This window comes from Caenorhabditis remanei, chromosome V (genome assembly GCF_010183535.1).
Source record: "Caenorhabditis remanei strain PX506 chromosome V, whole genome shotgun sequence".
Taxonomy (NCBI): Eukaryota; Metazoa; Nematoda; class Chromadorea; order Rhabditida; family Rhabditidae; genus Caenorhabditis; species Caenorhabditis remanei.
In genome coordinates this window covers 16,255,669-16,278,681 of record NC_071332.1, presented here as the reverse complement: position 1 = coordinate 16,278,681, position 23,013 = coordinate 16,255,669, and the positions used below count along the sequence as shown (strand labels likewise).

General features: G+C 39.1%; 8 protein-coding genes across 8 annotated transcripts; 3 read left to right on the top strand and 5 right to left on the bottom strand.

The window, feature by feature from the left end:
- Window positions 1-394: 394 nt before the first annotated feature.
- On the bottom strand, window positions 395-940 carry GCK72_020536 (uncharacterized protein; the record flags this gene model as incomplete). Its single annotated transcript, XM_053733639.1, has 1 exon — window positions 395-940. The coding sequence occupies one exon, from the start codon at window positions 938-940 to the stop codon at window positions 395-397; it is 546 nt and encodes a 181-aa protein (XP_053582552.1).
- Window positions 941-2,889: 1,949 nt separating this feature from the next.
- GCK72_020535 (uncharacterized protein) lies at window positions 2,890-3,242 on the bottom strand (the record flags this gene model as incomplete). The annotated part of the gene is made up of 2 exons (XM_003099383.2): window positions 2,890-3,149; window positions 3,200-3,242. The coding sequence occupies 2 exons, from the start codon at window positions 3,240-3,242 to the stop codon at window positions 2,890-2,892; spliced, it is 303 nt and encodes a 100-aa protein (XP_003099431.2).
- Window positions 3,243-5,380: 2,138 nt separating this feature from the next.
- On the top strand, window positions 5,381-6,822 carry GCK72_020534 (uncharacterized protein; the record flags this gene model as incomplete). Its single annotated transcript, XM_053733638.1, has 7 exons — window positions 5,381-5,464; window positions 5,510-5,759; window positions 5,804-5,916; window positions 5,967-6,152; window positions 6,210-6,335; window positions 6,380-6,564; window positions 6,615-6,822. The coding sequence occupies 7 exons, from the start codon at window positions 5,381-5,383 to the stop codon at window positions 6,820-6,822; spliced, it is 1,152 nt and encodes a 383-aa protein (XP_053582551.1).
- A 216-nt stretch (window positions 6,823-7,038) lies between these two features.
- GCK72_020533 (uncharacterized protein) lies at window positions 7,039-8,790 on the bottom strand (the record flags this gene model as incomplete). The annotated part of the gene is made up of 7 exons (XM_003091332.2): window positions 7,039-7,219; window positions 7,264-7,590; window positions 7,637-8,088; window positions 8,137-8,243; window positions 8,289-8,520; window positions 8,569-8,672; window positions 8,730-8,790. 7 exons carry the CDS (start codon window positions 8,788-8,790, stop codon window positions 7,039-7,041), a joined length of 1,464 nt encoding a protein of 487 aa, XP_003091380.2.
- Window positions 8,791-9,585: 795 nt separating this feature from the next.
- GCK72_020532 (uncharacterized protein) lies at window positions 9,586-9,936 on the bottom strand (the record flags this gene model as incomplete). Its single annotated transcript, XM_003099333.2, has 2 exons — window positions 9,586-9,845; window positions 9,894-9,936. The coding sequence occupies 2 exons, from the start codon at window positions 9,934-9,936 to the stop codon at window positions 9,586-9,588; spliced, it is 303 nt and encodes a 100-aa protein (XP_003099381.2).
- A 622-nt stretch (window positions 9,937-10,558) lies between these two features.
- Window positions 10,559-10,819, bottom strand: GCK72_020531 (uncharacterized protein; the record flags this gene model as incomplete). Its single annotated transcript, XM_003091335.2, has 2 exons — window positions 10,559-10,728; window positions 10,777-10,819. The coding sequence occupies 2 exons, from the start codon at window positions 10,817-10,819 to the stop codon at window positions 10,559-10,561; spliced, it is 213 nt and encodes a 70-aa protein (XP_003091383.2).
- Window positions 10,820-11,750: 931 nt separating this feature from the next.
- On the top strand, window positions 11,751-14,771 carry GCK72_020530 (uncharacterized protein; the record flags this gene model as incomplete). The annotated part of the gene is made up of 8 exons (XM_053733637.1): window positions 11,751-11,802; window positions 11,846-11,940; window positions 11,989-12,223; window positions 12,276-12,382; window positions 12,433-12,878; window positions 12,928-13,208; window positions 13,735-13,830; window positions 14,653-14,771. 8 exons carry the CDS (start codon window positions 11,751-11,753, stop codon window positions 14,769-14,771), a joined length of 1,431 nt encoding a protein of 476 aa, XP_053582550.1.
- Window positions 14,772-15,271: 500 nt separating this feature from the next.
- Window positions 15,272-15,799, top strand: GCK72_020529 (uncharacterized protein; the record flags this gene model as incomplete). Its single annotated transcript, XM_053733636.1, has 1 exon — window positions 15,272-15,799. The coding sequence occupies one exon, from the start codon at window positions 15,272-15,274 to the stop codon at window positions 15,797-15,799; it is 528 nt and encodes a 175-aa protein (XP_053582549.1).
- Between the last annotated feature and the right edge of the window lie 7,214 nt (window positions 15,800-23,013).

Sequence of the window (23,013 nt, the reverse complement as noted above, 5' to 3'; positions counted from 1 at the left end):
GGGAAATATTTCGAAAATATGTGTCATGTTGTTTTTGATACTTTTTCTTCGTGGGAAACAGACCGATAGACTTTTGGGTTTTCACGTCAACTTGATGTCCGTGGTAATTGGACAGAATTCTCAGACATCACGAAGCGTACTGAAATTTCTCAGACGAAAAGAATATTCTTTGACTAGACAGATGTGAAAACGGAAGTTTAATTACAAATATACAAGTCAGAAGTGGTCAAACAACCAAGAGACTGTGCCGACTCGTTGTGCTCATTTTCGCAAGATTTCTGTTCTAATCAGACCGTCTCGGACTACAGCGCTGATGGTGCTCAACAGTACCAAATGATCATAAATTAAAAACGGCGGAAGAGTTTGGACATTTCTCTGGTCAAAATTTCAGAAATCATCCATGCATAAAAGCAACGCTATCAAATGGCGGATAAACTCCAATAAATGAATACAGCCATCCGGTTTGCCAATTGATTTTGATCCCCAGCACTGGAGGGAGCAATGGACTCAGAAGCACCGGAACCGCTGGCATGAAAATAAAAATAGAGGGACCCAGGCTTTGAAAAAGGAGAGCTTTGAAGAATTGCTTTTGTAGTTTTCGATTATGCACTGAGAACTTCTCCAGCTCATGTTTCATGGAAATGTGCATTCGGAAGCCGCAGAAAATGATGATCGAATAGTGGAAGCAAACGAGAACGGCGGCGATGACGTGGAAGGTGAAGTTGTTCCATCTGATAGATTCGTCGGTGTTGTAAGGAGTCATTACAAATCTTCGAAGGTTTGCAACATCCAATTGATAATTCTCGAGTATCACATTTCTGACATAAGAATCCGAGTACTCATCTGGCCAACACAACATGTAAAGTGCTCCGGTATAGAATGCCCCTGGTAAAACTGGATAGAACATCCATCCTAGATTTTTCAGACTACTCATATTCATTGTTTTTTTCCGAATCCAATAAACACATGTAACGATAGATAAACTGCACAGCTATAGAGGAAACAATGACCACATAGAATCCGGCCCAAAGCATGATAGCAGAAATAACAAGATACTCTGGACCACTATTATTCAGGCTGAAGTAGAATAGAGAGTTATTAAAGTTATGAGCAAATGGTCTCGCGTAAACTCAGGTATTTTTTGGCGAGGGTTGGGCAGTGAAAATGTTAAAAGGGCCATGTGGCCATTGAATGGGGCAAGTTGCCCACAAAAAGGGTCACATGGCCCAGTGGGCACTAGTTTGGCGCGGGTTGGGCACAAGCTGGAGAGTTGGTTGCCGAAAGGAGAGGCTGGTCGGATGTGGGCACGAGTTGGGCACCTGTTTGGCGCCGGTTGGGCACCACATTGGCCCGAAGTGGGCACAAGTTGAGAAATCGCGCTCTACAGCACACGCTGATTTTTCACCACGATTTTTCTAATTTATTCCGTTTCTTTTTCAATTCTTTCGTCCTTCTATTTTATGCTACTTTTTTCAATTAGAAGATGAGACAATCTACACAGATCCGCCGATAAAACAGGTAAGACGCTAAATTTTTCTTTTTTTATCTTTCAATTTTTGACAAATTTCAGCGGAACAAGAAATAAATTCAGCAATACGAGCATCTTCATCAACTACGCGCTCCGGCTACTCCACTGCTCGTCTCTGTTAATTTTCGCATTTACTTTAGATTTTTCGTTTTAATTTATTTATTTGTAACTTTTACTAAAAATCATATTCTTTTCCTGTATTCCTATTCCCCATTTTAAAGTTTAACAAATTCTAGTTTATTTTAGTTCATTCTAGTTCCCCATTATTACTGAAATGATTATTTTTTGTTTAATTTTGATGAATAAATAGTAGAAAAGTACAAAAATGTGTAATCTGATTAATTATAGTGCTAGTGCGAAAGGAGAGAAATGCCGCTCGTTGTACCAAATCTCGGCACTTTGCCCACGAAATGGGCCATGTGGCCCTCAAAATCGGCACTAGTGCCGGCGTAGGGCAGGCCCCGCGGCCCTTTTCTCTGCGCCATGCTGCCCATTTCATGGGCAAAGTGCGAAAAAATACCTGAGAACTTCCAGTCCGGAGAACAAAATTCCAACAATTGAGAAGAAAATGACCAACTTCTTATATGTTCCAGACACATTTTGAATGTAGATAACAGTTAGGTAGATGACGAAAGAGTTGAATAGAAAACTTAAAAGAAATCCGAGTTTAGTGAGAATATCTGTCAATTCGAAGTATTGCATTTTAAGCAAAAATAAGGAAGAAATAGTGTTTTTATACTGCGAAGATTTCTAGTTAGAGTCAGTAGCTATACTTCCTTTTCGTGCTCTTTTGTAGCGAAAAGAAGAGTGATTATTCAGGGTCTTAAGGAATAACAAAAGATACATTTTTGATCAGCTAAATTGATGGAACAAAAATATTATTTACTTAACAATGCATTATGGGGTGGTTTTGCAGTATTCGTATTCCATTTTTGTCAAAGACTATTCAAAAATATTATTCACTTCCTTAAAAAAAATCAACAATACATTATAAGGCGGTCTTGCAGCTTTAAGTCTTGCTAAACAGATTAGGGTCACGTCAAGCTATATACATAGAGATTACACAATCCTGTGATCTTTAAATTTGTTAGTCCAATGTCGATGTGTTGCTACTGTTCGTTATAGTGTTCGTTCTGCGCATACTTCCAGAAGTAGGCACGGGAGCCAATAATTGAAATAAGCATACACATCTCTCTAATAAAGTTCTTAACTACTTTCTGGGATTACCTGCAAAATATTATCTTCACCGTCTCCCAGTGCTGAGTTTTTACATGCAAATGATGTAGAAAAATTTCCAATGAGTTTGCAAAGATTCATTCAACAATTCAATTTATACGAGAAAAGAAAATTCCAGAAAAAAATTAAAAGAATCTCTTCTTGTATTCCTCCTCTTGTTTCTTACAAAATTTTCTGTAAGCGTCTTGATCTTCTTTGGATTGAGTCTTCACAAAATTCTCCATTGTCATCCTCCACTTGGTCACTGCGTCGATAGCATTCCCGAAATTGGCATTGGCACCATTTTCAGCAAAAGAAACATAAGCGGTCCCACTGATATTAAGAATCCCGTCGACGGCTTGTTGAGTGAGTCCAGAAGACACAAGTTGAGCGCGGTATTCATCACCTTAATGAGAATATTTGAAAATTGAAGAAAAATTGAAGAAAAAATGATACCTGCAGTTGGACGAGGAGCTGAGAAAAGAGAAGCTGTGAACATTTTGAGGTTGTTGATGAGATATGAAACCCAAACCATTTTATACTACTGAAATAATGTCATGTATTTTCTGCCCTTTGTTTTTCTGCCCCTTAGTTTTGTTCTTTGTCGTCTATGTCTCTTGTATTTCTGTGTGTGGGCACAAAACATAAGACACGACCTTTTGATATATAAGACGGTTGAAATTTCAAAATTTTTTGCTGGCGAATAAAAAAAAGATTTCAGTGAATAATCTGTACTGAAAGTACAATATTTCCGTGAATTTGAATGATTTTGCAATAAACTGGCAATTGCAAGAAAAAGTTGCTCGTGAAGTGCAGAGTTTCCGTATTTCGGTTGGGTTACGTCATTTTCTGTACTTTTCTTAAAAGCTTGTTCAAAAGTACAGAATCGGTATCGATACCGATTATGTACCAAGAAATTCCTCCAGATTTGGTATGCATACCGATTCTGTACCAAAACAAAAACATTGTAAATTTTGGATAAAAGGTCACGAGAATAACTGGAAATCCACGATTTCGTATTGTCAATTTTTTTTGGGTATTCGTTTTCCATTTGTGTAGTTGCCCGCGTATAAATACGGGGTGATAGGTTCCGGATAAAAATAAGGCGACAAATACACAGTTTCTTACAATAAATAAGGTTTATTGCAAGAAATTAGAATAAGAGAGCGTAAACTTACAAAACCAAAGTTAAACAACCAACGCTAAAACCAGAACTAACTCTGAAAGCCAACCGACTCCAGAAACTACTTGTTGCCACGTGGAGTACACGTGTCCACGTGAACTGACGCGCTGAGGTTACGGTAGGCGCGTAAGCCTTTGGCGGAGTGTCGTTGCGTATTTATTGTGAGGACTCGGAGAACTACAGGGTTATGATGGTACCTTGCCACCGGCAACTGTGTCAAAGACTATTCAAAAATATTATTCACTTTAAAAAAAGTCAACAATACATGATAAGGCGGTCTTGCAGCCTTAAGTCTTGCTTAACAGATTTAGGGATAAGTCAAGCTATATACAAACAGATGACTTAATCATGCGATCTTCGTTATAAAGTCCACGAAATATCGGAAAAATTTAAGTTCGTCTAATTCCAAGTAAATTTGTTAGTCCAATTTCAAAGTCTAGATACTGTTCGTTATAATCTCCGTTCTACCCATAATTCTAGAAGTGGATACGGGAGCCAATAACCACTTTTTAAAGATTTCCTGCAAAATATTTCTTTTGCGGTCTCCCGGTACTGAATTCATCCATGCGAAAATATTTTCATACGTTTGCAAACATTCATTTAACAATTCAATTCATACCAGAATAGAAAGATCCAGAAAAAATCAAAAGAATCTCTTCTTGTATTCCTCCTCTTGCTTCTTACAGAATTTTCCGTAAGCGTCTTGGTCTTCCTTCGATTGAGTCTTCACAAAATTCTCCATAGTCATTTTCTATTTGGTCACTGCGTCGATCGCATTTCCGAAGTTGGCATTGGCACCATTTTCAGCAAAAGTAACGTAAGCGGTCCCACTGATATTAAGAATCCCGTCAATGGCTTGCTGAGATAGTCCAGAAGACACAAGTTGAGCGCGGTATTCATCACCTCAAGGAGAACATTTGAAAATTAAAGAAAAATGAAAAAATGTTACCTGCAGTTGGACGAGGAGCCGAGAAAAGAGAAGCTGTGAACATTTTGAGTTGGTTGATGAGATATGAAACCCAAAACCATTTTATACTACTGAAATCGTGTCATGTATTTTCTGCCCTTTGTTTTTCTGCCAGTTAGTTTTGTTCTTTGTCGTCTATGTCTCTTGTATTTCTCTGTGTGGCACAAAACACAAGACACGACCTTTTGATATTGTGTTACTGTTGTTAACGTTTCCCACATGTTTAGCGCTTCATTTTTTCATAAGTTCAGTATGAGAACAGACATAATATCAAATATAATGGATGTACCCTTCTCTTCCCTGTTTTTTTGCTTTATTGAACACCTTTTTATATCTCCTATGGAAATTGCATATTCATTCTGCGATACGTTTTTGTTCTGTTAGCTATCTGGCGGCTTGTAAAAAAACTCTTCTGTTAATTTCGAATCAAAATTAGGAAACGAGTACCTTTACCTTATCTGGTTTGTATAAAATTCTGAATCCAGTAATGAATTCACGTGCGAAAGCCCTAATTTTTTATGGAGCTTTGAGTACTATTATATTGGTTGTGTTGGTTTTTCAATTTGATAAGGTGAGATTTTGAGTTTAAAAAGTTAACTTTCAGAAAGTTTTTCAGGTATCTTACAGTCCATCACTTTCTTCGAACCTTTTCTCCGCCTCGAACATTGAATTATGGAACCGTTTTAGTAGACCTCAAGCAATAGGTGACGCTGAAAAAGTAGAAAAAGTATCGATCGACAAAAATTGTGAATGCATATCCAAGAAGACACAAAAGTCTTATGATTTTTGCTATAAGAATCCCAAGAACGCATCTCTAATTGGTCGAAAGTTTAACTGCAGTTATCTAAAAATATTAGAGGATTTGAGTAAGTGTACCTAAAATGAATTTCACTTGTCATTTTAATTTCAGAACTTGTCGACGCCCCGGATCAATCTTTAGTGGATCTTGCTAATCCAGATAGAAACGAAACTATTTTTGTATCAGCGATATCAGACAATCATTTTGGAAATTTTAAGGAAATGGTGAGTCTGAATGACAATATGAATACCGAAAAACCAATATCCTAATTCAGTACAAACTAATCAAACAACATTGGCCGAATCAAAAAGTCATCCTTTATTCCTTAGAGCTATCAGCTATCTACATTAAAAAACTGAAAACCGAGCGAAATGTCGAAGTTAGGGAATTCGACACCTCGAAGTATCCGAAACATGTCAAGAATTGGGCGGAGTATCGGTTCAAAGCGTTAATTTTAGCGGTGAGTTACATATAATTTTTGGTAGTTTAACAAAACTCAACTTGAGTTTCTTGCCAGGAAGCAATCCGTGATTTTCCTAATTTCTGGTGGACAGATTCTCATAATCGATGGAATCGACCGAAACCGCTTGCACAGTTCTACGGAGAGATTGCAAAATGTATGGGAGACGTGGATTGCGACAAGGTATCTGTCCCTGGGGAGGTAAATATTTTAACATAAACTTTCAGAAGTCATCGATATTCATGTTTGTCAATGCATCGCATAGCAACTATGCAGTTCTCACTGATGGGCTACTCGACTATTTCCCCACTTATGGTGTCAACACTTTGAAATATAACGATAAAGGGTTACAGCTATCCGCTGCATTCGTGTACCTTGCCAGGACACCACAGACACTAGAGATTTTGAAATGGTAGGTTGAACACAAGTATTCAAAAAAAATTGCTAACTGACTCACTTCAGGCACACTCTCTGTGCTCTTGAGGAAAGATGTATGAATCCACCGTCAGCTAAACAGAAATGCGACCGAGAACCACAATGGGATATATATGCAGGATGCTTCCGGTACGATCAGTCTTCTCTCAATCTGCTGATGTTCAATTTGTTTCGAGACCATAATCATTATTTTATGGATGCTGGAGAGATTTCGAGAACTTATAGTCATTATTAATTGATATTTTTAGGGTACGGGTGCTTTAGAATTCAGAATTGGAGAAGGGGTTTTGTTCAAAAAAGTATAGTATAAGATTTTTTTCTTGTTTCTTATCAACACATAAAAAATATTTTCGTCTGAAGTTTCGAAATTTGCAAAACTGTGTTAGAAACTGTCAAAATTTATCAAAAGACGTCTTATGCCAAGTGTAATGAATAAAAATTGAAAAAATTATCAAAAACTATAAAATAAAGTTAGAACAATAGTAACCAAAACTCCCACTGCCTTTGCTGAATTTCCTTTTTGAATTTCAAAGGATAGCCTCACGTCAGCTCCAACAGAAGCGGACAACCCAACTTGCATGTAGTTTCCATTAGCCATCACTTGAGAATTGGAAGTCTGATCTCGTGGATATCTAGAAACTATTTTAAATTCAGCACTCCGTACCTCCTGACTCACTGTTTATTCACTGCAGGTGTCCCACTTCCTGATCCAATTTTTAGTGTCATCTGGTCACTGCTAGCCGGGAAAGACATCTTTTGCATGTTCAACGTGAAATTGAAATTCTGTGAGTTGTCACGGAACTCATAGGTGAAATTGTTTGCCGCAGAAGTCCAAAGACTTGGAGAGAAAATGTACCCCTTGCGACCAACGTACGGTCTCTTCCATGCAGTGTCATCATTGATTGTATTGAGATTGTAGTCAGCTTTTCCCCTATAGATATTCATGGTGAAGACGTTCGTCGGCAGCATTTGAGGGAACTGATTGGCAGTCAAGGTGTTTGAGCTGTAATAATATTAGAAGTTATTTTTATACAGAAAAAAAAACTCACTCATATTGAATTAGTTGTTCCCGTTTATGAGTTGGTGTCTGCCCTTGTAAAGTGATGTACTTGTAAAGTGAAGTAGAATCGTAAAAACTAAGTTTAGAAAGGTAGAATGTTGAACAGTCAACGCAAATAAAAGTGTTTGCGGTTCCTTTGACACTCGTCGTGCTATCGTTTAACGTATTTGCCAGCATATTTCCTCTGGATGTGACAAAAACATTGTACTCTCCAAATCCATTCAGAGCGGATGCATCATTTCCAAGAACATAAGAACCGGATTTTTCTTCCGAAAACCGAACAATTGATACAGATTGACCAGTTGAACTTTTCATTACTTTTTGCAATTCTGAAAGTCTTCCTAGAAAATTGGCACCAGTGATGCTATCTCCATCGTAAACGAAATACTGAACGAGTGGAGAATCAGAAGATCCAGCTCTTGTACCTGGTGTCAATACGACCTGGAATTGTTATACTAGGAATCAAAGTATTCAATCTATTATATAAACCTTCTCTCCGGCCGAGAGAGATGTGACTGTTGTGAAAGTGTTGTCAGCCATTGATCGTAAAGAAATGGGTTCTCCAGTTCTTTTTGAGACTTTTGTATAATTGTCAACTGAAAACTTTTAATGTTTTGAATATTATTTTATGTAAAACTAACTTGATTGGTACACATAGCTCATAAAGAATTTACTGTCCCCTGATTTTCCAACAACTTGAACCTTAGTGCTCTTTGCTGGCATCCAGAGCTGCTTATCAAAAACTGGGTAAGAAAATTGGTGGAGACTGAATCTTGAGTTCCCGTTGTTGTCAAAAATGATTACAGAATCATTTTCTGATGCAAGTAACCAAGAGAACTTGAGAAGAAGGACATAATTCGTTGGAATGACAAACTGAAATCAGAAATTGATTTGCTTTTAATCAATATTCAAAGGGAATACCGTAAATGTGCAGTTAGTTCCATTTGGGACATCAGTCAGGTTATTAGCGCCAAGTGGTAGATTTCCGCCAAGCATTACAGAAGTTATCGGTTGTGTGTAGCATGCTGAAAACAATACAGCTTCAAAACCAAATAAGAAAAAATTATTTTATTTCAACTTACAGAAATCTACAGCACCAATGAATCCTGCTATAGAACATAACAAAATAAGAAACTTAAGCATTTTTGGTTGGTAGAAAATGAAAGACACGATATTTAGAAGGTATTTATTCAGAATGACAAAGCTATCAAGCACCATAAAACCAAACAATGACGTTGCGGTGTGCTTGATAACGTTGTGCAATAGTTCAATAGTTAAAATTTGGGGGGGGGGGGTGTCTTGTCTGAGTCTAAACTTTTTTATTGCTTGAAATGCTATAGGTCTGCAGCTTAAATTGAATAAAAATCATTATTTTGTAGCTCCAAATTGTGATAACACAATACATATTGAGGCCGTCTTACCGTTTTATGTGACATAATCTCATCTTTGGAACGGACAAAAACTGAAATTATGTCCAAAATATGTCATAAGTATTTCTAAGTCGCCAGGTGATGACTCGAAACTTTTTTCTGATTTCTTGAACTTTGTCTAAAGTTCACATGTTCTCCTGATGTCTGAGTCAACGTTTTATGGTTTCCTGCGACAACACCATTAAAAAACAGACTGTCAGAAAATTGAACAGAATTTTCAAAAAAGTTTTAATGTTTTGATACCGCTGTTATCAGTTCGAATTAGTGCCTTCGTATTAAAAAATCAAACGAAAAAGTCAATAAAAAGTTTCACAACGTTTCATGTCCCCATTTTAGAGTTTTTCACTTGTACAGGTGGTTTTCGGTTTTCTGAATAATTGCAAAAGAGTATTTTCATGCCAGCGAATAAGAGTTTGTCATGCCCGTGATATGGAAACAATTTCAATGAGTTTGCAAAGATTCATTCAACAATTTAATTCATAACCGAAAAGAAAGTTCCAAAAAAAAATTAGAAGAATCTCTTCTTGTATTCCTCCTCTTGCTTCTTACAAAACTTTCCGTATGCGTCTTGGTCTTCCTTCGATTGAGTCTTTACAAAATTCTCCATAGTCATTTTCCACTTGGTCACTGCGTCGATAGCATTCCCGAAGTTGGCATTGGCACCATTTTCAGCAAAAGAAACATAAGCGGTCCCACTGATATTAAGAATCCCGTCGACGGCTTGTTGAGTGAGTCCAGAAGACACAAGTTCAGCACGGTACTCATCACCTTAATGAGAACATTTGAAAATTAAAAAAATAAAGAGAACAATGTTACCTGCAGTTGGACGAGGAGCCGAGAAAAGAGAAGCTGTGAACATTTTTAGGTTGTTGATGAGATATGAAATCCAAAACCTTTATTTTATACTACTGAAATTGTGTCATGTATTTTCTGCCCATTGTTTTTCTGCCAGTTAGTGTTGTTCTTTGTCGTCTATGTCTCTTGTATTTCTGTGTGTGGGCACAAAACATAAGACACAAACTTCTGATATTTTTTGCTATGGGAAAGATCTATGGAACAGTTTAATTAATAAATTGGCTAATCTTGCATCTAAAATATGCCTGAATCAATGAATGGCCATCCAAGGGATTTCAATCAAATCGAAGTTTTGACCATTTTTTCTGAATATAAAGGATGTACTCTCTTCTCCCTGCTGTTTAATCTATTGGACATCTTTTATATCTGCTATGGAAATTGCATATTCATTCTGCGACACGTTTTTGTCCTGTTAGCTATCTGACCGCTCGTAAAATCTATTTTTTTTCAAATTAAAATTAGGAAGCCAGTATTTCGAAGCTTCACCTCCTTCTTATCCAGTAATGAAACCACGCGCAAAAGCACTAATTCTTTATGGAGCTGTGAGTACTTTCATGTTGGTTGTGTTGGTTTTTCAATCTGATAAAGTGAGATTTTGAATTCTAAAAAATTATTAGTTTCAAAAATCATTTTGTAGTCATTTTCCACTTGGTCACGGCGTCGATAGCACTCCCGAAGTTGGCATTGGTACCATTTTCCGCAAAAGAAACATACGCGGTCCCACTGGCATTAAGAATCCCGTCGACGGCTTGCTGAGAGAGTCCAGAAGACACAAGTTGAGCGCGGTACTCATCACCTTAATGAGGAAATTTGAAAATTAAAAAAATAAAGAGAACAATGTTACCTGCAGTTGGACGAGGAGCCGAGAAAAGAGAAGCTGTGAACATTTTTTATTTTTTTTTTATTTTGAGTTTGTTGATCTGATATGAAACCCAAAACCTTTATTTTATACTACTGAAAAGTAATTAATCCCTCAAATCTATCCGTTTCAGGGCAAAATATTGCGATTATGCTGTCCACTTGAAATTACTGTAACTCTCTAGAAAGCGCACATACAGAAAAGTTGTCAACTACAAAAATGAAGCTCTACCTTTGTTTTGTATGATTCATAAAAATTTGCATTGTGGGAAGAATAGGACATTTTCAACTGAAAAAAGACAAAATGTGATATCATTTTGGCAGGTACTTTACATTTTGGAGTGGCGTGTTTGATTGAACTTTGTCAGAAAGTTCAGACGATTTCCTGGTAATACATTCTATATGAAACAGAGAGTCAGAGAATTGAACAGAACGTTCAAGATGGAAATTCGAATTTGACCATATGAAAAAGTTTTTTTAAACATGTTAAACAATTTCAGTTTATTGCTCATTCCAATTTTTGGTGGTAATTCGCTACAGTTGCTTGGGTTGCTTGAGTGCTGTTTTGGTCGCTCTGAAATTAAATTTAAAAAAAAACAATTTTACAATTTATGAATCATTTTCCGATGAAGTTACAATAAGCCTGCTTTGATATCTCGTCGATACTGAAATAGTTGCAATGACCATCAACGAAAAATCGCGGTAACGGAAAGACACGTAGTTTCAGATAAAATCACATTTTGATACCGGAGAAGAAGCGCCGTGAGCAAATGACTCAAACAGGCCACAATTCTGAACTTTTGGACTTTTCTTATCTAAACTGCAACATCATTTTATTCAGCGTCATGTCCTCTTTTCATTGAATAAACAGATAAAATATAGAGTTTTGTGTGTATTGTTTGAAAAATATTGAACCCACTTTCATTGTCCAGTCTATATTGTTTAGTAGAGTTGTCTAAAATGAAAGTTACTCTACTTTTTGTATTGTTGTCTAGTGCAACTTTGGGCTTCAGTGAGTTTTTAAGATTTTATAATAATTACAGAAAAGTTTTCAGCTTGCCCAACAAATCCCATTACTACGGCAACACTTACGGGAAATTTATCATTTGGTGCCACTAATGTTCCTCCAGGAACTAACTGCACATTTATGGTTTTCACATCTTATAATTGAAACTCGATAAAGTTAAAGAAATTTCAGTTTAACATCCCAAACTACTACGTACTACTAATCAACATTTTTGCAACAGCCGGATACAAGGAGGATACTGTAACCATTTTCGACAGCAATAATGATCCAATATTCGTATCATCCGATAATCCAATGCCTGATTTACATTTTCCTCCGATATGGATTCCAGCAGGGAGTGCGAAAATTCAAGTTATTGGTGTATCTGGTCATAGTCAATTCCTGGCCACCTACACATACAAATCGCGTAAATTTTTGATTGAGTAGCACCAAAAATAAGAATCATAAAAAATTTTCAGTCGATAATTACCAGCAAATCAGAACATGGACTGGAGAACATTTTTCATTGAAGTCAATAGTGGATAACACTTATGTCACAATTACATCTTCTTCACCTGAAGAGAAAGTTTGTAGATCAAACTTTTTTTTTTACAATTTGATATAACATCATTCTAGGTCATTCTCACACCTGGAATGAAGCAAGGAGAAATTGATAACACGCTTCAAAATTATTTCGTATATGATGGAGATAATATCAACACTGCAAGATTCTTAGGAAGACTCTCTGAATTTAAATCTTCAATGAAGAAATCAACAGGCCAAAGTGTATCAATAATTTTGTTCTCAGACACAAAATCGAATTCCTACGTTCTCGGAAATGATGCGTCCACGTTGCAGCAATTTGAAAAATATTCTGTTATTCTGACATCAAAAGGGTCAGAAATGCATGGAGTGATGAATGACATCAGGAAAAGTGCTTACACTTTTATTTGCACTGATTGTTCTACGTACTCTTGGACTCAACTTGCTTTGGACTTTGTTGGAAATATTCAGTACGGTGGTCACATCACTTTACAAAAACTAACACCAACTCATAGAAAAAAGAAGCTGGCAAAATATGAGTGAGTATAATAATTTTTAGAATTTCTAAAAAAATGAAAGTTTTTTCAGCATGATGACATTTACAAATCAATACTTCACGGAGATTTTGCCCACCGAGGTCTTCACTATAAATTTGCATTTGGCGAAAGCTGAGTACAATGTGTACAGCACGCAAGATGATAATGAGTCTAGGAACTTAATTTCTGGGAGATCCTCACCAAACTTGTACACAGCTAATAGCAAAGATAATATTGGAGATATTTTGAAGTATCAAAATAGTACTGCTAGTGATCACCGGTCAGCAACTTTTGCTGGAACAGGAATACGACTCTCCTTCGAAATTCAAAAACGTAGGTCAGCTTCAGATGGATACTATACATCATTTTCAATAACTCGCATTTTATCTTTTTATATTAATAGAGTTTTTAGCTTATTGATATGATTGTTCATTTCGTTCTTGATGAAGTATTTGTACATAACACTTTGAGCACCGAACGTGTTCAAAATGCTTCCCTTCAAAAAATACGGGGCGTTTTGTAAACGGTGACGACGTGAAAGATTTTTTGATACCATTTGTCGCGGAATTAATAGGTCTTAATTCACGACCTAGCTAAATCACCAAAGCCACACAGGCTCTTACAAATAACAATCGTCTCCACTAGACTACAACTTTACACGAACAATTCATTAACCAATTCTACGTAACCTTCCAACTTCTCCTCCGGTCAACTCCAACTACAATCAGTCTACCGAATGAACGTGACCTTGGCCTACGACGATCTGACCTTTCGATAACCATCTGCCCCACATCTTTCTGCATATAAGGAAATGGAATCAACGGGAAACTTCACTCTTGCTTAAAAGAAGCCTCCTCAGCTCCCTTGCAAAACCGTCGTCACAACTACTGCACCGTCGAAGACTTCTGTGGATTCGAAGAAGGAACACCGATGGATCTCAAGATTCCCTCCTTTGGTTAGTGTAATTGAATAAAGTTGTTTATTATTTCTCTCTCTCTTACTGTTGACGCCAAACTCATCTGACTTGGGGTCCGCGCCCTATAAGTCAGAACATGGTGCATCGACCTGTGGACACAACCCATAGGTGGCGAGAATACTAGAGATGGAGGTTTACAATAATCAGGCACTAAAGGATACTCCCAACACAACACTTGTGAGAGCCACAATGAAAAGAGTCACACCAAACCCTAGCTCTGTTCTTATCAAGAAGAAGACGTGGCACTGAGCAGCTAAAGGGATCACAACTTTCTCAACCACTGAACCACTCACAATTCGCTATTCACCCAAACACCGAGTAGCTTCAACTCCACATTCTCGTATCACACTACGGAACATGTACGAGTTTGTAACTAGTGCTCATAATGCACACGACTAGTGCTCATAATGCACACGACTAGTGCTCATAATGCACACGACTAGTGCCAACAAGGCACACGACTAGTGCTGAAAATGCACACGACTGGTACCAATAAGGTACACGACTAGTACCAATAAGGTACACGACTAGTGCTCATAATGCACACGACTAGTGCTCATAATGCACACGATAAGTGCTGATAATACACGCACGCGATAATGTTAATTTTATCTTGTTTTGTTTTTTTTGGTTTCTTAAAACCAACAAGTACCTACACAAATTCCACAAACATATAGTATCGAGCGAGCACAACTTCACTTGATCAATACAAATACAACTTGGTTCACACAATAACCCCGATACAACATCGATCAAAGCAACACACCCACGAGATCCTCCCTTAACGGACTGTCATTACAGTTCCATCTGCGGATTCTTCGTGCCACACCGGCATCACTTCAGAAGCACCACTTGTGGCTTTGAATTCATCCACCAGTGCTCAGAGCACCTCTTGCCGCCCCCCAGTGTCGTGGAATTAATAGGTCTTAATTCACGACCTAGCTAAATCACCAAAGCCACACGGGCTCACAAGAATTGTCACAGTCCACACTAGACCACAATTTCGGATAACTATCACACGATAACATATCTATGCTGTCCTACAATTATAAAATCTATTGTAGACACTACTCACAGCAACAACAAACCATGATTAATGAAGATAGCTCACCAAGCTCCCTCACAACTATTTCAGTTTCACAAACTTCCAAACCCACATACATTATCTCACTACAACTGAGGGATCAACTCAAATCACTCGAGCAATCAGTTACAAACTACGATCAACACTTGTACTTAGGATTCGTACACATTCACAGCAGCAACTGCTTTTACACGATCACAGCATTTTGGGAGCCGCCACAGAGTTCTTCTCGTGGCCCCCCAGTGTCGTGGAATTAACTAGCCATTAATTCACGACCTTCAATAACCAGCCTAACAACTCTATGGCGTCTGTTAGATTCACAAATATCTAACCAAAATGGCTATAAGAAATGGTTTTGACAATGAATTCAATACGTGTTACGTGACCTTCCCGAGGAAATGCTCAACAACTATCGTCGACTACTTGCGTGCCCTGACCTCTGATTGTGCCGACCCCAAGATAACGATCGCCCTCGATTTGCTGCATATAAGGAAACGGAATCGTCAGTTCAACCACTCTTTCTTCGACTCTCGTGGCTCTACTCTTGTTCAACACTCTCTCGCTCTACTGGACATTCAACTGCTGGAAGCTCCATCAATCGACGCCTCAACCGCGTCTCCGACAACTACTCCACCTATGCTCCGGCTCCCGAAGAACTCGAGACACCTAAAGTATCCTCCTGACCCTTTAACACTATTGAATAAATCTGTCACACCTTTCCTCTATTGTTATTCTCGCATTCTAAGTCTGACGGGGTTCACCTTCCCTCTAACGTCAGCACATGTTCTGACTTATAGGGCGAAAAATCAGTGTGTTCGATCGGGACGACTTGTTGTGGAGGATCTGGTGCGGGTGACCGGGTGACAGACAAAGTTGAATTGTTTGGTTCCAACAATGGCGGAAGTACGCTGTTCCCTGTGCTATTGGTGGGGAAGGATTGATGGAGCTCGCCTTTATGTGGAATTGAGTTGCTTTTCTTGTAAGCAACGTCGTTGGAACTGGTAATAAGTTTGTGGTTGTTACCAACCAAGTTCTTTGACGTTGTGCGACGACGAGAATAGTTTATTGGACGATCGTAGTGACCCATTGATTGGTTGTCCGAGATGTTGAGACCAAATTGATCCACGTCCTTGGGTTGGCCAACGGTAACATCTTCTGGAGAGCCAGCGGCCGTTGGCGCTGTGAGAGTGTATGGAGCAGCCATAGTTGACAGACGTGTGATTGTTAGGCGAGGGCTCTGGTCGAGCGAAAATAGTGACTTGTTTGATTTCGAGTTTCTTTATATGCCCAGAATGATTGTTATCAGAGGTCAGGTTACTCGTCCGTGGGCAGGGGTCGCATGTCACGGGTCGTATGTCACGTCAGTATCGACGAATGTACAGAAATTGTAATCCCAGTTTTGGAAAGAAATGATCACGTGGTTTGGATTGTGTGATAATTATCAACAATCGTTGTCTAGAGTGGACTTTAACAAATTAATTTAGTGTAGATTGTGACAAGTCTGTGTGAATAGTGAAGCTAGCAATATCGTGAGGCTAGTAATATGATTGCTGCCATGACGGTCTTGTTATTGCACAGAAAGTCTCTGAGTCTCATATGCATGGATGAGAAAGTGTCTGTGGAGTCCTGGTAATTTGCGAGCAGTTCTTCTGCGGATTCTGGTGTGAACATAACGTTGTCCACATAAAGATTTTGTATGATCTTTTCATGGATTGGATACAAGACAGAGACCGGGCAAACAGGAAAGTTGTGGTCTATGCTCACAACTTGTCTCGTCACGAGAGCAGTCCATATCGAAGTCGTACCAGACAACACGACAGCAAGCTTCCTTCTGGCAATGAGAAGATTTATTGGCCGCAGAGGGTCCCCTAAAACTATAATTTCCGACAATGCACCAGCATTCACATTGGGATACACTATGATCAATGCTGACATAAACACATTGATTAACTCAAGTCAAACACTCACGTGTTTTCTCGCATCAAAAGCGATAGAAGTCAAACAAATTACACCATTCGCTCCCTGGCAAGGAGGGGTGTACGAAAGAATTGTAGCAATTGTCAAAAACATGTTTTATAAATCCATCGGTCGACTACAACTGTCGTTCCTCGAAGTAGAAACATTGTTGATAGAATGTGAAGGGATTATAAACAGCCGCCCAATAACGGCGAATCCCGTAAGCATCTCGGACACAGAAGCAATACGCCCAGTAGACTTCATCAGTCCACAAGCTGAGTTATCCCTCCCGAACCACTCCGGAGATACCACAACGGCCCACATGGGGTTAACAGAAAACAAACCAGAGAATACCTCAAACATCTCGACAATATCCGACTCCAATTGTGGGACCAATTTTACAACTCAATGTACACAGGGTACAATGCCCCAACATACAAAAACAAATCACACTGCACAATCGCTCCAGAACCCAACCAAGTAGTTCTGGTCCACACGCCAAATCTCCCGCGATACAGATGGCCTCTAGCACGCATCATAGAACTACTCCCATCCAAAGATGGACAGGTACGATCCGTAATCGTAAAGTGCAAGAACAAACTTGTAGAACGCACAATAAACCAACTCATACCGTTGGAACTATCGACGGCAGCAGTTGAAACCACCCCAGACGCCCCACCTGTGGCTTCGGGTCAACCCACCAGTGCTCCGAGCACCTCTTGCGGCCCCCCAGTGTCGCGGAATTAATAGGTCTCAATTCACGACCTAACACAATATACCAAAGCCACACCGGCACCAACACACTTACAATGGTCTCCACCGGACTACAACTTCACATGAACAATATACTAACTAATTCACGTGGCCTTTCAACCTTCCTTCCTGGCAAAGCAACTCCTCTCGATTCTATCAAATACCCGTGACCTTGGCCTTCAATCGTGATCGCCCGACGTGCCCTGGAGATAACGATCTGCCCTACTTCCAGTGCATATAAGGAAAGGAAATCAACCAGAAGATCACTCTCAACCAGCTTCCTGCGAAGCCGCTCATTGCCAATCCCCTGCCATCAACATGTCGTTGCCGCCGTCGTCCGTCAAGAAGGAGTCGTCTGCGAAAGAGGAGAAGAAGACCGTCGCGCCCGTTCCCATGGAACTTGGTGACGCCCCTCTCGTGAAACCGACCATACCGCTAGTAAAGGAACTCGGTTAGTGTTGTATTACTGTTCAATAAAAGTTGTTAAACCTCTTCTTTTTATTACTGTCGCCAAACTAGTCTGACTTGGGGTCCACACCTTATAAGTCGGAACAATTGCGGTAGTTCTCGATGAGTTGTTTGCGTCGATCGGTTTTTCTGTTGTAAACCCGCTCTAAGTTTGCGCGGAGATCCTCATAGGCGCTTTCCGACAACTCATCCGACGTTATAAGATCCTTTGAATCGCCTTCGAGTAGGGATATCAGGATATTTTGTTTCAAGATGGTATTGATTGACGGATTTGAGTGGACCAATGAATTGAATCTGGTGATGAACAGAGAATAGTGATCTGTGTCGCCGGAGAATGGCTTGAGGGTGTTAAAAATTGTGGTTAAGTCCGTGTGGTAGCTTGCTTGGGTGCTGATTGGTGAACAGTGAGTTGGACTTGGACTTTGAATCAACGGACTGGGAGATTCCGGTAACGGTGCTTTGTTGGATAATGTGGCATCATCTTTAGATTTGTTTCCGTTATGTGAGCTAGTCGGACATAATTGGTGGGCTTCGCGTGTGGACTGGGGGTCCATGGTTTTTAGGGAGTGTTCCTCACGTAGTTGCTGTTGTTGTTGTTCCAGTTGGTCCTGGACAATTTCGAGATTTTTTCTCATTGCCTGAACCGTTTGGATGAGGAAACTTTGTGCTTCTGCGTATTTGTCAACTTTTTTGTCCATTCTTTTAACAGCGGTGTTAAGTGTCTGTGTGAGCTCGGCTTGTATGGTTTCACCGAATCGGTGTAACATTGCTTCCATATCGTCAAGTGTTATCGCAGGATTAGCGTTGTAGTTGTTGTTTGGGAGAGTGGGTGGAGTTGAATCACTCATATAAATTCTGTGGTGTGGTTCTGACGACTTTGGTTTAGTCAAAATTGGACCATTCGGTTCGTAAGATGACGGGAATGAGTGGTGTCCCGTATTGTTCGTAGTGGAGCGTTGATAGTGTTTCTCAGTCGGGCTCGGTTGGTTGCCAACTAGTTGTTTCAACATCACTTCGATGTACTGCTGAATTGCTTTACATCTTGTGATCAAGGTGGGATAGTTGAGTTCGTTGATGTGATCACAAAGTTCGAGAACATTGCTGGTACGTATTTCCGCACTGGAGCACAACGCTGGGTGTTTCATAACAAGCGATATTGCTTCGCTGTCTGATTTTTCGAGCTTTATGAGTTGCTCGTTAAGCTTGTTGTAGCTTGTTCGGAGTACAGATATTATCTCCGGTTGTTGAGGATCTGTGAGGATGAGTTGTATATCCTTGATAATTTGAGCCGTTTTGCTAGCTCTTTTAGTGAATATTGTTTTGGCAGGGCCAAGATTGGTCCAAGGAACTTGGTGTTTGGTAACAGATTCAGTGGATGAGGTGGAGCGAGTTGATCTATTGCGAGTTCCACCGGCATTCTTCGAAGAGTTGCTACGGCGTGCACGACGGCTGGAGCACGAAGAATTCCTAGACGAGTCTGAAATGATAGACCGTTAGTTTTGAGGGTATCGTGGATGCTTGTGTTGATCAAATTGGTCTCGCGGTTCTTATGTGAACTTTTGGTATAGTGGTATTGGTGGTGATCGAGAGAAGTTGTGATTACTCGATACGATATGTTTACGGTGGTTCAGTGGTAGAATGCTCGCCTGCCACGCGGGCGGCCCGGGTTCGATTCCCGGTCGATGCACCATGTGCTGACGTTAGAGGGAAGGTGAACCCCGTCAGACTTAGAATGCGAGAATAACAATAGAGGAAAGGTGTGACAGATTTATTCAATAGTGTTAAAGGGTCAGGAGGATACTTTAGGTGTCTCGAGTTCTTCGGGAGCCGGAGCATAGGTGGAGTAGTTGTCGGAGACGCGGTTGAGGCGTCGATTGATGGAGCTTCCAGCAGTTGAATGTCCAGTAGAGCGAGAGAGTGTTGAACAAGAGTAGAGCCACGAGAGTCGAAGAAAGAGTGGTTGAACTGACGATTCCGTTTCCTTATATGCAGCAAATCGAGGGCGATCGTTATCTTGGGGTCGGCACAATCAGAGGTCAGGGCACGCAAGTAGTCGACGATAGTTGTTGAGCATTTCCTCGGGAAGGTCACGTAACACGTATTGAATTCATTGTCAAAACCATTTCTTATAGCCATTTTGGTTAGATATTTGTGAATCTAACAGACGCCATAGAGTTGTTAGGCTGGTTATTGAAGGTCGTGAATTAATGGCTAGTTAATTCCACGACACGACACCATTGGATTCGGAAAAAATAAAGGATTCCAAACGTGTTGTCCGTTTCCAGATTGATCCACGTCATAAAAAGTTATGACGTGATTTGTAAAAAGTGACGACGTGAAAGATTTTTTGATATCATCGGATTCAGAAAAAATAGAGGATTCTAAACGTGTTGTCCGTTTTCGGATTGATCCACGTCATAAAAAGTTGTGACGTGTTTTGTAAAAAGTGACCACGTGAAAGATTTTTTATTATCATCGGATTCAGAAAAAATAGAGGATTCTAAACGTGTTGTCCGTTTTCGGATTGATCCACGTCATAAAAAGTTATGACGTGATTTGTAAAAAGTGACCACGTGAAAGATTTTTTATTATCATCGGATTTAGAAAAAATAGAGGATTCCAAACGTGTTGTCCGTTTCCAGATTGATCCACGTCATAAAAAGTTATGACGTGTTTTGTAAAAAGTGACCACGTGAAAGATTTTTTGATATCATCGGATTCAGAAAAAATAGAGGATTCTAAACGTGTTGTCCGTTTTCAGATTGATCCACGCCATAAAAAGTTATGACGTGTTTTATAAAAAGTGACGACGTGAAAGATGTTTTGATATCATCGGATTCAGAAAAAATAGAGGATTCCAAACGTGTTGTCCGTTTCCAGATTGATCCACGTCATAAAAAGATACGACGTGTTTTGTAAAAAGTGACCACGTGAAAGATTTTTTGATTCCATCGGATTCAGAAAAAATATAGGATTCTAAACGTGTTGTCCGTTTTCGGATTGATCCACGTCATAAAAAGTTATGACGTGATTTGTAAAAAGTGACCACGTGAAAGATTTTTTATTATCATCGGATTTAGAAAAAATAGAGGATTCCAAACGTGTTGTCCGTTTCCAGATTGATCCACGCCATGAAAAGTTATGACGTGTTTTGTAAAAAGTGACCACGTGAAAGATTTTTTATTATCATCGGATTCAGAAAAAATAGAGGATTCTAAACGTGTTGTCCGTTTTCGGATTGATCCACGTCATAAAAAGTTATGACGTGATTTGTAAAAAGTGACCACGTGAAAGATTTTTTATTATCATCGGATTCAGAAAAAATAGAGGATTCTAAACGTGTTGTCCGTTTTCGGATTGATCCACGTCATAAAAAGTTATGACGTGTTTTGTAAAAAGTGACGACGTGAAAGATGTTTTGATATCATCGGATTCAGAAAAAATAGAGGATTCCAAACGTGTTGTCCGTTTTCAGATTGATCCACGCCATAAAAAGTTATGACGTGTTTTATAAAAAGTGACGACGTGAAAGATGTTTTGATATCATCGGATTCAGAAAAAATAGAGGATTCCAAACGTGTTGTCCGTTTTCAGATTGATCCACGTCATAGAAAGATACGACGTGTTTTGTAAAAAGTGACGACGTGAAAGATTTTTTGATTCCATCGGATTCAGAAAAAATAGAGGATTCCTAACATGTCGTCCGTTTCCAGATTGATCCACGTCATAAAAAGTTATGACGTGTTTTGTAAAAAGTGACGACGTGAAAGATTTTTTGATATCATCGGATTCAGAAAAAATAGAGGATTCTAAACGTGTTGTCCGTTTTCGGATTGATCCACGTCATAAAAAGTTATGACGTGATTTGTAAAAAGTGACGACGTGAAAGATTTTTTGATTCCATCGGATTCAGAAAAAATAGAGGATTCCAAACGTGTTGTCCGTTTCCAGATTGATCCACGTCATAAAAAGATACGACGTGTTTTGTAAAAAGTGACCACGTGAAAGATTTTTTGATTCCATCGGATTCAGAAAAAATAGAGGATTCCAAACGTGTTGTCCGTTTTCAGATTGATCCACGCCATAAAAAGTTATGACGTGTTTTATAAAAAGTGACGACGTGAAAGATTTTTTGATATCATCGGATTCAGAAAAAATAGAGGATTCCAAACGTGTTGTCCGTTTCCAGATTGATCCACGTCATAAAAAGTTATGACGTGTTTTGTAAAAAGTGACGACGTGAAAGATTTTTTGATATCATCGGATTCAGAAAAAATAGAGGATTCCAAACGTGTTGTCCGTTTCCAGATTGATCCACGTCATAAAAAGATACGACGTGTTTTGTAAAAAGTGACCACGTAAAAGATTTTTTGATTCCATCGGATTCAGAAAAAATATAGGATTCTAAACGTGTTGTCCGTTTTCGGATTGATCCACGTCATAAAAAGTTATGACGTGTTTTATAAAAAGTGACGACGTGAAAGATTTTTTATTATCATCGGATTCAGAAAAAATGGAGGATTCTAAACGTGTTGTCCGTTTTCGGATTGATCCACGTCATAAAAAGTTGTGACGTGTTTTATAAAAAGTGACGACGTGAAAGATTTTTTATTATCATCGGATTCAGAAAAAATAGAGGATTCTAACCGTGTTGTCCGTTTTCGGATTGATCCACGTCATAAAAAGTTATGACGTGATTTGTAAAAAGTGACCTCGTGAAAAATTTTTTGATTCCATCGGATTCAGAAAAAATAGAGGATTCCAAACGTGTTGTCCGTTTTCAGATTGATCCACGTCATAGAAAGATACGACGTGTTTTGTAAAAAGTGACGACGTGAAAGATTTTTTGATTCCATCGGATTCAGAAAAATAGAGGATTCCTAACATGTCGTCCGTTTCCA